Source organism: Branchiostoma floridae, chromosome 10 (genome assembly GCF_000003815.2).
Source record: "Branchiostoma floridae strain S238N-H82 chromosome 10, Bfl_VNyyK, whole genome shotgun sequence".
In the NCBI taxonomy this organism is placed as follows: Eukaryota; Metazoa; Chordata; class Leptocardii; order Amphioxiformes; family Branchiostomatidae; genus Branchiostoma; species Branchiostoma floridae.
In genome coordinates, this window is record NC_049988.1 from 21,331,965 (window position 1) to 21,344,599 (window position 12,635).

At 40.6% G+C, this 12,635-nt stretch overlaps 1 protein-coding gene across 3 annotated transcripts in view; it reads left to right on the top strand.

The window, feature by feature from the left end:
* Positions 1-12,635, top strand: part of LOC118423737 (transformation/transcription domain-associated protein-like) — a 230,878-nt gene that overhangs the window by 14,728 nt on the left and 203,515 nt on the right. For 2 of the 3 annotated variants that reach the window (XM_035831940.1, XM_035831939.1), the window contains exons 4-5: positions 2,796-2,896; positions 3,478-3,588. In XM_035831940.1, the coding sequence (XP_035687833.1) occupies positions 2,796-2,896; positions 3,478-3,588 (212 nt within the window). Of the gene's footprint in view, positions 1-2,795; positions 2,897-2,977; positions 3,005-3,477; positions 3,589-12,635 lie in introns of those variants that run through there. The other variant, XM_035831941.1, reaches the window with a different exon arrangement.

The window sequence follows — 12,635 nt, forward strand, 5'->3', positions numbered from 1 at the left end:
ATACCGTCGAATCTGCAGGGTAGAATATCTCGCTAGCACGGTATGGCATGGTCGACCCGGACGGACGGACGGACAGACAGACGGACAGAAATCTAATATCGGTCTGATTGCCTTTCGCCGCGGAAGCGCGGCGAAAGACAAAAAATAATGAGAGGGACAGACATAAAGATTAGAGCTTTGGTTTGTAGACACAGTTTCAGGGATAAACATAGCCATAAATTTTCTCCCAGCTTTCCAGTACTGCTTTCATCATGTCGTTTTACTTACTTTTGTTTTAACTTCCCGAGAACCGTGAAACTGATTTGGTTCAGCCTGGAAGAAGAATGGCTTTGATTGCTGGCATGGAGAGGTAATAGAATGAAATTCTGCGGGGGAGCTATTAATAGATGTCGCCGCTGAGAATGCTCCGGGCGTAACGAACAAGGAAGCGTTGTAAATTCTCATTACAACGGGAGTCAAGAAGGGAAGAAGGGAGAAATTTCCGCGCTTGAATCGGACCCCCGGGGGCCGTTTTCCGCCCGATGAGGAAGTTTTATTGTCAGAAAGTTTGGTTAGAAGAAGTTAAGCTGAAGAAAAATCTGTCTTAAAGACGTTTGTGCAGTTGCTCAGTCATGCCTAAGAAGTTGTCGAGCTACTTGCACATGTGTGGTCATGGTCAGACGTTAAACCGGACAGTGAGTGTGTGTGAGTGTGGTCACTTTGGGATAACTTGTGTAGCAAGCTTAGTCCAGTGGTTTGCAGCCCTGCCTCTGGGAGTAGAAGCAGTGATTTCGGCTGTATCGCTCACCCAACATGCACGCTACTGGAAAGGGTAAGAGTCCTTAGCACAGGAAATTAAGCCGTGCTCCACTGTTCAAAAAGAGCAAGGGGAATTTCCTAGGTACAGTGAACCTGTAAATACATCAAAGTTTAATACTGCATATGCATGTAGCATCTATATCTTCTCTGTCATGAACAGTGGAATGATATTTATAGCTCTTTAGTGAGCTAAATCAGGATCAACATAACTTTCTTTTTTTCCTTTTGTGTCTCTTGCTGATGTATGAAACTGTCAACGTTTGTCGCCAAAGTTTATTTTAATAAGATATTCAGATATTCTGAGTGTCATTGCCCTCTTAGCAGGCATGTTAAAGACTAATGAAAAGTCAGTATACATGTAACTTATGGATTGTGGATGTGTGTTGATGTGTGTTATGGATGAAGTAATGCTATGAAGGAAGCTTGCTTGGTCGCTTTTGATGAACTCAATTTGATTTCAGAATTAAAACCTGTCACAGTGACAAATCAATTTTGAACATCTTTTTGTTATTAAATCAGACACTATCTCCATTTTGCCAGGTGAGCTCGAAGAGTGGAAAAGATGTACAAATGAGTAACACTACTTACCAGGGTTGTAGCCAGCACCCGTCCTTCAGTCCTTTGACAGAATTTTGCAGCTGGGGACAGAAAAAATTTTGCCCTCGTGCCTTGGGCACTAGATATGATTCAAAATAGAGGGGACGGAAAGTGATTTCAGGCTGGCTACTTACGCCTTCTGGCATCAAAACTATCTGATATGAACAATAACCTGCTACTTATGCCTTCTGGCATCAAAAGTATCTGATATGAACATTAATTGATAATGTCCAAATTGCTTTATCCTGGTTATGCGATCTTTCCCTTGTCCTAATCAGGCCCCTCGTTAATCAAAGTCGAAGGTTCGTTTGTCCGGTCACGTTTGACAAGCAGACCGCGGCGTTGGCATGGTAACGTCAACGTAGACGGACGCAATTTAGCGCGGTAATTAAAGTGTGGTGGATAGAACCGCTTTCAATCGGCGAAGCCATCACCCGTCGTCAGAAATATCTAACACATCTGGACAGTCTTAATTAAAAAGGCAGCCTGAGTTCGGTTTGATTCGGGAGGTGATCGTCTGATGTCTGAGCAAGTTAAGATAGTGAAAGTGATTGGAAAAATTAATGACCAAATGGAGCTTTAAGGACTTGCACTTTCTGATGGACTAGGTTAAGTGCAAGTTGATCGATTTGCAAACTAAACTGCACTTTTGAATGGTATATACTAAATACAATGTAAGTGCCTATCCTAGGACCATCACAGTAAAAGAAAATGTTGGATTGAATAATATTTAACTCTTGATACATACATGCATAAAAAAAATGGAATGCTAAAAGCTGGAAACAAAAACATACACAGATATAGCATTGAGGTACTATGATGAAAAGCTGCCTTTTAACAATTGTCTCTAGTCCAGAGTACGAGGTTGTTTAACGTTTTTGCTACATTTACTATAATTGCAACAGATGAGAGGTTGTTGCTACATTTGTTGCCCATAATTGCAACAGTAACGGATGAGGAGTTCTTCTGTGGCAAAATGTCAACTCGGTTGGCTGGCTCAGACGTCGTCTAGACGCTAGGCGAGACTCCAGACGGGCCGCGGGAATTAAACATGTCGTTTGTGGAGCTTCTCTTAATGGGCCAAAATGTTCCAGTCTCCAAGTTAACTTGGAACTAATCTTCAACCAGCTTCCTATGTGACAAGGATACATTTTTGTGAATTTTAATTTCCTTAAGCAGTTTTTGTAGTTTCCTTAAGATAGCAGACTTCAAGTGTTGCCTAGGATTCAGCATGAATGAGTGAACAATTGAATGGATTAATGAATGAGTGAAGAATGAAAGAATGTTAAGCTAATGAGTTATCTAATAGACTGCAATGCTGTGATCCAATCTTGTAGTATCCTGGTTAGAACCTGTTTTGCTGATTCGTTTATTTATTTATTTGTTTGTGTTTTCTGCAGGGTCTTGAGGTGATTGAGTCGACAAATCTGAAATACTTCACGAAGGAGATGACTGCGGAGTTTTACGCGCTCAAGGGGATGTTCCTGGCTCAGATCAACAAGTGAGTTACTCACACACATGCACGCACTCATGCACGCACACTCACGCACGCACGCACGCACACTCACACACGCATGCTCAAGGGGATGTTCCTGGCTCAGATCAACAAGTGGGTCACACTTTACTTCCCTCTCACACAGACACACTGCACACATGTACACACACACACACACCACACATACACACACACACACACATACATACACCACACATACACACACACACACCACACATACACACACACACACCACACATACACACACACACACACACACACTGAAGGGTATGTTTCTGGCTCACATCAACAAGTAGGTCATGTTGTACGTCCTTTCCTCCCTCACACACACACTCACAATCTCACACACCTCAAACACGGGATCCTCATTTAACATCATAGCTGTATCTTGGTACTACTCATTTACACCTGAGTGAACTGAGGAAAGTCATGTAAAGTGTCTTTCCCAGGGGCATAAGATCGTGACATCATCAGTTTGGAGCCTATGACGACTGGGTTGTGGAACAAACACCCTACATTTTCGCCACACGACCAACAACTCATCATGTCTTGTTCTTTTTTTGCAGGTCAGAGGAAGCCAACAAGGCGTTCTCCTCTGCTGTACAGATGCACGATACACTGATCAAGGCCTGGGCACTGTGGGGAGACTATCTGGAAAACATCTTCACTAAGGACAGGTGAGCTCGTTAACTCACTAATTAACTCATTAACTAACATTTAACAGGTGATCTGGAGACATTACCTGGAGAATATCTTCACTAAGGACATATTAGATCATTTGCAGATTTTCCACTGTCTTACAACACCAAAATTTGCGTACCTCGTTAGATGTTAGATCATTATTGAACTAGTTAAACTGTAATATCCAACACAAAAATTGGACTCACCCAAATCTTTGACTGAACAGCATCAGTCTTTAAGAATGAACAACCCACCGCTGTCATGTGTTGTGTTGGATATTACAGTTTAACTAGTTCAATAATGACTTCTACCAACACAAATGAACTGTCAAGTAAAGACAGGTTAGATCGTTAACTCATTAACCAAAAGGCCAACTAGTGCTAAACGGTGAGTTTGCCAAGATACAGCAAACTTCCTTTACTTGAGGTAGGTTAAGATAATTTTACTTAAGATTTATTTGATGCTATTTTAGACTTGACGTTTAAAAGTTGTTGCCCTTGACAAGTGCTGCTACCATTAGACTGTTTTGACAAGTCCTGGGGGCCTGTTTGGTGCTCAGTGATAGCACCACGGGTGAAACCTCGTCATCGTTAGAGTATTAATTCCCAGCTTGACAAGTCAGATAACGGTTTGTGGTTGTAAGCTTGATGATGACGAATGAGATCAGCCTTGTCTGCACGGTTGGAGACGTCCTGTTGGAGTCACTGTGTCCCTGCAGAGTCATTTCTCACCTGGTTAGTTCTTATCTCTTCTGTCAGGAGGGAAGAAAACTCTCACTATTTTCCTGGAAAGTCTCTATTTTCCTGGAGAATCACTATTTTCCTGGAGAGTCACTATTTTCCTGGAGAGTCAATCTGAATGCATGGTTAGAGATGTCCTATTGGAGTCGCTGTGTACCCTGAGGGTCATTTCTCATCTGGTTTCTTTTGTCAGGAGTGAAACTCATTATTTTCCCGGGGAGTCACTATTTTCCAGGAGAGTCACTATTTTCCTGGAGAGTCACTATTTTCCTGGAGAGTCACTATTTTCCTGGAGACTCACTATTTTCTGGAGAGTCACTATTTTCCTGGAGAGTCACTATTTTCCTGAAGAGTCAATATTTTCCTGAAAAGTCACCATGCAGACCCTCATTTCCCAATTCATTATGAGATAGATCTGAATCAATGATTTTTCAATTTCCAGCTGGATTTCTTGTAGGTTGCAGTTATAGCTATTATTTATGCTCAAGTTCCATTCTACAGCTATTACAGTGCTAAGTAAGAGTGACTTTGTGAGTATGTTCTGCTAAAAGTAGTCACAAATTTATGGAGATATATTGTTAGTGGAACATGCTGGAAATGATGAATGACGGTGCCCTTGCAGCCATCCATGTTTGAGTCCCTGGTTCCCTGGAGAGTGATTTTTCACCTGGTTATCCCTTATCTGTTCTGTCAGAGGGAAACTCAGGTACTCGTTTGTTTCACATTCTCCACACATTCGTCAACTGCTCATCTGTGCTGGCTTGTCATGAGATACTCCGATTTCCAAGTTCCTGTGGTTTTAGAGTCTTTACGATCCCTCACTTTTTGAAGATAAGCAATGTGCAGTCGGGTCAGTACCTTGAGAAAGACCACCAGGAAAGACCAGAGGCTCTAGCCAGGTCATTCGTCTTTCGAATGGAACTTAAAATGGGAGCCCTGTGTTCGAGGAGGTGCCTTGAGCACATATCAGCCTCATTACTCAGAAAAAGTGGGTGCCTATATACTGGCTGCAAGTAATACACCGTATTTACTAATTTACCAAAAGATTTATTATTTCTTAAACTCTATTCTACAACTTCAATGAGAAAGTGTTTGTAAGACCCTCCTGCTGAAAGTGATGGCAAATTTGTCATTGGTTTAGAAAGTTGGTGATCCTGAAGACAAATAGCATCGGCCTTGTGGCCATCAGTAGACTTTCCAGTTTCCCCAGACAGCCATTTTTTACTTGTCTCTTCTGTCAGGAACAGAAACCAGACCTTTGTCTCAGATCATGGTACACAATTCTTCACTTAACTGAGATAACTTCTCTATATCCATCTTACTTAGTGGTTTATGAGCAGCAGGATTGATGAGTCTTAGGAATTTTTACTTGAAGGTCTCTTAGGAAACTACTTTCTACTATAGCTAATAGAGTGAGGTGCTCAATGTGGTAATGCTTTTGTGGACAGGTATGGTTTGTGGAAGTGTACAGTAGGGATGACACCAGGGTCCTTGTGGTCTTCAGTTAGAGAGTCTTGTTAGTCACTATTTTCTTGGAAATTCATTGTTTTTCTGGAGTATTACTATTTCCTGGAAAGTCACTGTTTTTTGTGAACTAACTATTTTCCTGGAAAGTCGCTGTTTTCTGTAAAGTAGCTATTTTCTTAGAAAGTCACATTTTTCCTGGAAAGATTACTCCGATTTTCTTGGAAAGTCACTATTTTTCCTGGAAAGATTACAGTACCCGTAACTGTTTTCCTGTAGAGTCAATTTGGATGTTTTCATGGACAGTCACTTTTTATTTTGATAGTTTCTTACTCACCAGGGAACCAAAATCACTAAATGGTACATTAAGGTTTATAAAAGGTTACTTTTCACAATATTTGTAGGGAGAAAGAAATTCCGAAACACGTCCTGCTGACAAATTATTGGAAGCATATTCTTTACTTCATGACACAGAGTAGGCATGACGGATGACATTGTCCTTGTGGTCTTCAGTAGGAGAGTCTCAGTTTCCCTGTGGAGTAATTTTTCACTTCATTAGTCCTTATCTAGTCTGTCAGGAGGGGTACTCTCCATCGGGTGGTCGTTTGTCACTATTTTCCTGGCAATTCACTATTTTCCAGGAGAATCACTATTTTCCTGGAGAATCACTATTTTCCAGGAGAATCACTATTTTCCTGGAGAGTCACTATTTTCCAGGAGAGTCACTATTTTCCTGGAGAGTCACTATTTTCCTGGAGAAGTCACTATTTTCCTGGAAAGATACAATTTTCCTGGAGAGTCACTATTTTCCTGGAGAGTCACTATTTTCCTGGAGAGTCACTATTTTCCAGGAGAGTCACTATTTTCCAGGAGAGTCAATATTTTCCAGGAGAGTCACTATTTTCCTGGAGAGTCACTTTTTTCCAGGAGAGTCACTATTTTCCTGGAGAGTCACTATTTTCCAGGAGAGTCACTATTTTCCTGGAGAGTCACTATTTTCCAGGAGAGTCACCATTTTCCTGGAGAGTCACCATTTTCCAGGATAGTCACTATTTTCCAGTAGAGTCCCTGTTTTCCAGGAGAGTCACTATTTTCCAGGAGAGTCCCTGTTTCCCTGTTGAGCCATTTTTCACTTCATTAGTCCTTATCTGTTCTGTCAGGAGGGGTACTCACCATCAGGGGATCGTTTGTCTCACAGCTGCGAACATTCCTCACTCTCCTGTGTTTTATTGATGTTTGGGGCAGGACATCATTCAAATGATGGCGATGGTTTCACAAGACAGAGGCATTGCGAATAGAATTCATGGCAAACTTGGTAACTTTTAGATGCTGATTAGAAACTTTAGAAACTCCTAGAAAGTCCTGCACCTGTTCTTATACATTCTTTTCTGTATTGTTTTATGTATCTTTTGTTCAAATAGATAAACAAACAAACCAAACAAACAAACTTTGTCAGGATTTAATCTTTTATTCAAAACCTGCCATTAGAGCATTGCGCTGGATTTCATAGAATGGGGGGAACTCATTAAGTGCCGTTAGAGTCTAACCTTAGAAACTTTATTGAAAGCAATCAACAACTTTGTCTTTTTTCTTTGTTTTTGAAATTGATTTTAACTGGCAAAACAGTCATGCTATCATGATTTTGATAAGACAAAGGCTCTATTGATTATTGTATTATTGTTGAAAATTTAGAATTCAACCTTGAAATGTTCTTGGCTGTGATTTTTTCATTGCAGACAAACTTTATTTCACGGATGGCATCCTACTGTTATGTGATTTTTGAGTTGATATTAGAAAATTGGAACTTATTTTGGATGTTCCCCAGGTACTGTGAGTTGACGTCATGAAACGGTTCATGCTTCATAGGTTATACAATACGGGAACTTCTGGGCACTTTGTGTTCTTTGTTCATTTTGACAACTATTATATAACATTACAGATGGGCAATTGGTATTAATGTAGTATAATACCATTAAGTGATTATAATCTGTGTTATGTAACATTATAAATGCATCATTATCAGGATTTGCAGGGAACACTTTGTCACCAGTTCTGAGGTGAGGTAGACCTGCTCCATAGATAAGGATATGGTTACAGCATACAGATGCAGATACAAGCACTGGGCTCAAAATACCACCTGCATAATATTATGCAGGTTAGTGCAGGTAAAATTGGTGTTGTGCAGGTATTTCTGGTGTCTACCTGCACCTAACCTGCACTCGTCTATATGTACTGAGTTTTATACATGAATGTCCTATGCAGGTGTATGTGGATTATTATTATCAGCTGCATTAACTGTTACAATGGTCTTGATAGTATAGATTTTAAAGAAAAATAGCAATGGTTTCTGAACAATTTAAGTATGACCCTTACTTTCTAAATTCAGAGTGGTGTAGGGAGCTTTTGTCTGTTGCAGGTAATCTTCAATACTACCTGCAGAAAAAAGTATTTCGAGCCCCGAAGCACTTTGTGGGCTTTCAGATGCATCAGTTTCACTATTAGTAACCAATTTGTCATCAGGCCTTACAGAAGTGAGTGCTGCCCATAGATATGGAAGTGATTATTCATACAGATAAGTTTGATGTGTTTCTGATGCATCTTTCCTTTCAAAGATATGATGTAAGCTTTCAGATGCATCAAAGTGATTTTGTAGATTTCATTACAGCCTGTCAAAAAGAAGCACTGCTCCATAGAATATTTAGATATGCTAACAAATACAGACTGGGCGTATGATATTGCCAGATTTTCATTGCTTTTTGATGTGTTGCGTATACTTTTTGCAGCAGTATTTATTTGGGTTATTTTACAATAGGCAATTGGTAACAAACTCTTACAAAAAAATGAATATTTCAGTCAAAAGAAAAACAGACTATTCAAGTGATTTTACAGAAGGTTTAACTCTGACAATCTCTGAGAATCCATCCATCATTTAAATCAAATGTACCATCTAAGTGATTTTTCAAAAGGCAATTTAACAAATTTTGCCAAAAAATCTGGTAATTCAGTCCAAAACAGACTGGGCACTTAACTTCTTCTTTTCAATGTCACTTTCAGAAATGTTATATAATGCTTTGACGCACCATTTATAAAGATGAACTAGCTACATGTAGTATAGGGCTTTGAACTTCTGCTCCAAAGTATCACTTTCAATGATGTTATATAATTATATATAATGTTTTGAAGCACCACTGAAATGATGTAGTGATAACCCATCCCTCAGCTGCCCTGTCCCTATGGACCGTTCGCCTGTAAGAGTTACCATCTATCCTCATATTTATAGCAAACTCTGACACCCCAAAAAAGATAATTCATTCCAAAAAACAGACTTTTCATTGATTTTACAAAAGGTTTAACTTTGACAAAAAAACTCAATATAGCTCAGTCCAAAAACATCCAGACATTGAACTACTGCTTGTCATTGTCACTTTCAGTGATATTGATGTAAATATAACGCGGGGATTTAATTTCACGGTAGCGGGAAAAAGGACTTTTCGCGGTGGTTTTATTTTAGTGGTAACACCATAGACTGCAGTCTAATACCATAATAGAAAAATGTTTGCGGTGGTTTAAAGTTCACAGTGAAGTGATCACCGCAAAAACCGCAAACATTAATCCACCGCGAACATTTCTGCATTTACAGTATATAATGTTTTTAAATGATGTAGTGAGAATGTATCCGTCAGTTGTCCTGTCCCTATGGACCGCTTCGCCTGGAGGAGTTAACATCTATCCTCATCACACATCAGTCACTTCATCCCTCAGCTTCCGTCTCAGGGGGGCAATTAGACACCAGGGAGAACCGATTAACAGGAGACGGATTAGCCAAGAAATTATCCTGAGTGATCATGACGCATCGCGTGGGGTTAGGGTAAGGGTTGGAACTAAGGGGTTATGGGTTCGAATCCTTGTTTATCAGAAAGTTGTTTAAAACTATCCAGAGAAGATGCCCCTACTGTGCTTGGTGATAACATATTCCACTCTATTATAGTTCTGGGAAAATACGAATTTTTGAACACATCAATCCTAGGTTGGTTACTCTGGTATTTGAAGGCATGACTGTTTCTAGTTCGCTTTTGACCTGGTGTTAGATACTTATCAGTCCGTACGTCCACCAGTTTATTGGTCATTTTGTACATCATGCAAAGCCTGGACATTTTACTTCCGTCTTCACGTGACATCCACTGCAGTTCTGCTTTCACATGAGGCCTCCCCTTCATCCATGCATCGTCAGTAATGACCATCAAATTAGATGTTACCATGGCAACATTGCGCCGTAAGTCTGCACAGAAATATTGAAATGTTCTGTCTTCAAGTGACATCCATTGCAGTTCTGTTTCACATGAGGCCTCCCCTTCACCCATGCGCCGTCAGCATGTCAGCAATTACCAACAAATTAGACGTTACCATGGCAACAGTGCGCCGTAAATCTGCACAGAAATATTGAAATGTTCTAACATGCTGGAGGATCAAACGCGGCCGGCGGATGTTAACCGTGGCTCTCTGCGGGGATTAGCGCGGCAGCAGAGCGTTAACGGAGCTCCCTGCTGTGATGATGGGGGGAGAAGGCAGAGGAAAAACTCCCGGGGTCGCATTACAGAAGCTGGGAAAGGTTTTAGTTCTATTAAAAGAGCACTTTTCAGGAAGGGTGGAGAGATTTGCCTGTTTAACCTACAGAGGAAAGTGCACTTTTCTGGAGTTAGCGAGCGTTTCTTACAGAGCAACTTGAGTTGGAGTTGGATAATGTGCTGTTATGTAGATCCCCACATAGACGGAAGGTTAAATATCTACTAGGTAGATTACTATAATATTTTTCTTGTATTTATATAGTATTTTAATCTCAAGACAAGTTGGTAGCCCCTTCAACTTATTGGGAGTTGATTTCCAAGGGGGCTCACTTACATGAACAACAAAACAAAACGTGTTACATTTAGTAAGAGTAAAGACAACCAGTGGACAACATACAGTATAGATGAATACAAGAAAACTGAGGCATCATGAACAAAATAAGTGGTCAAAAATTCTAACAACTGTAAATATCAGAGATTAAGATACACTATTTTTATCAGTCACTGACAAGCACTGCCAGAAGCCTTCGTAGCCACTAATGAAAGAGCTAGTAAATGAATGTAAGTTCATCTGTGACGGTAGTTAACAAGCACCTTTGACCCTTTACTGACGTCACATTTCCGTTCCAGAAGTGCGACTTAGGTTTTGGGTCATTCGAAAGCTTGTTGGTAAGCGCTTTATTTTGTGTACGGATTTAAAGTCTTAGAAAACTGTATCATTATGAGCTAGTAAATGATTAACAATAGTAGGGATGACACGGTCCTTGTGGTCTTCAGTTATGGAGTCCTGTTTCTATTTATTAGTCACTTTTTTCTTGGAAAGTCACCGTTTTCCTGGAAAGTCACTATTTTCCTGGAAAGTCACCGTTTTCCTGGAGTCACTAATAGACAATATTTTCCTAGAATTTCAGTTTCTCAGAGCATTACTATTTTCCTGAAAGTCATTATTTTCCTGACAGATGGGATGAAATTTCTGACTCTTGAGAGAAGCCCTCCAGTTGATTTATCACGTATTACCCAGACAAACTGTGGGTTATTTAGAATAGATGGCGTCGGGGTCAGGCCGTTTGGGAAGGTCAAGGCCCCGCACGTCCCCCGCGGACCAGACCGAAGTACGGTCTAGACTTCGCGTCTGCTTTCCTTCTCAGACTGCGGCAGAAAGAAGAAGTTTCTTGAAAGTCTATCTGAAGGTCCTGACCTGGTCCTAATAACTACAACTGTGGACCTTAAGCAATTGGGCAGGGTGAGACTAGTTACCTGGTTCACACTGTGTGGTCTTTATTTCTTCTAAGATGACACCACTTTGTGTGTTCGTCTGCATTTTTGTAGGTTCTGCCGCTACCAGCCCAAAGCTGCCTACTAGTAGGCAGACCCATGTAATGCCTTGTCTCATTGTCAATACAGTCAAAGTCACTTTGATGAACTGATTACCAGTGTATTCTCTGCTCCTGTAAACTTATTATTCTTTGTGTTTTGTCTTTGCCCTGGACTTAAGGCAATTTTTTAGAAACATACTTTTTGCCCTTTTGCTCAATACCATAATGCTCAATAACATAATGTAGCAAGTAGCAGGACAGAGCTAGATGAGTTGGTCATCATAACTATCATCTTACATTTTTAGTTTGTTTTTTTAGCCACTTATCCAGCCAAAATGCTATAATTGATGTCAGTCTACTTCAGTTTGACTTGTGAAACACCTCAAGCTTTGTCCCAGCACTCTGTTTTGTCCAGCTTGTATGCATCACACCACCATCCATTGTAGATAACCATTGTCACACCTGGCCTAACAATAACGTCTCACCCTCACAAAGTCGATGCCCCCAATTAGGTGGGTTCAGCGCTGCTTGACCTTGCCGCGACCTTGAGCTTCCATCAATCTTGAGATTCCGATAACAGCGGCTCTGAGGATGTTTAAGGAGTAAATTTCGCCTCCGTCCCGTGGGGTTAGTTGGGGTCAGCTGAGGATACGTCTTTTTTGAGTTCCATCGATCTCAACTTATATTTGCACATCCCAGGCTGCACCAATGTGTACTTGACCTTCCACTCCAATGCTTTAGAGTCTTACTTTGGCTACTGTAAATGCAGAAACTTTCGGGGTGGTTAAATGTTCGCGGTTTATGCGGTGGCCGCTTCACTTAAAACCACTGCAAACATTTTTCCATGGCAGTAAGAGACTACAGTGTATGGTGCTACTGTGAACTTAAAACCACTGCAAACAGTCCTTTTTCCTGCTACCTCAAAATTGAATCGCCGCAAACTCAAATGCATTTACAG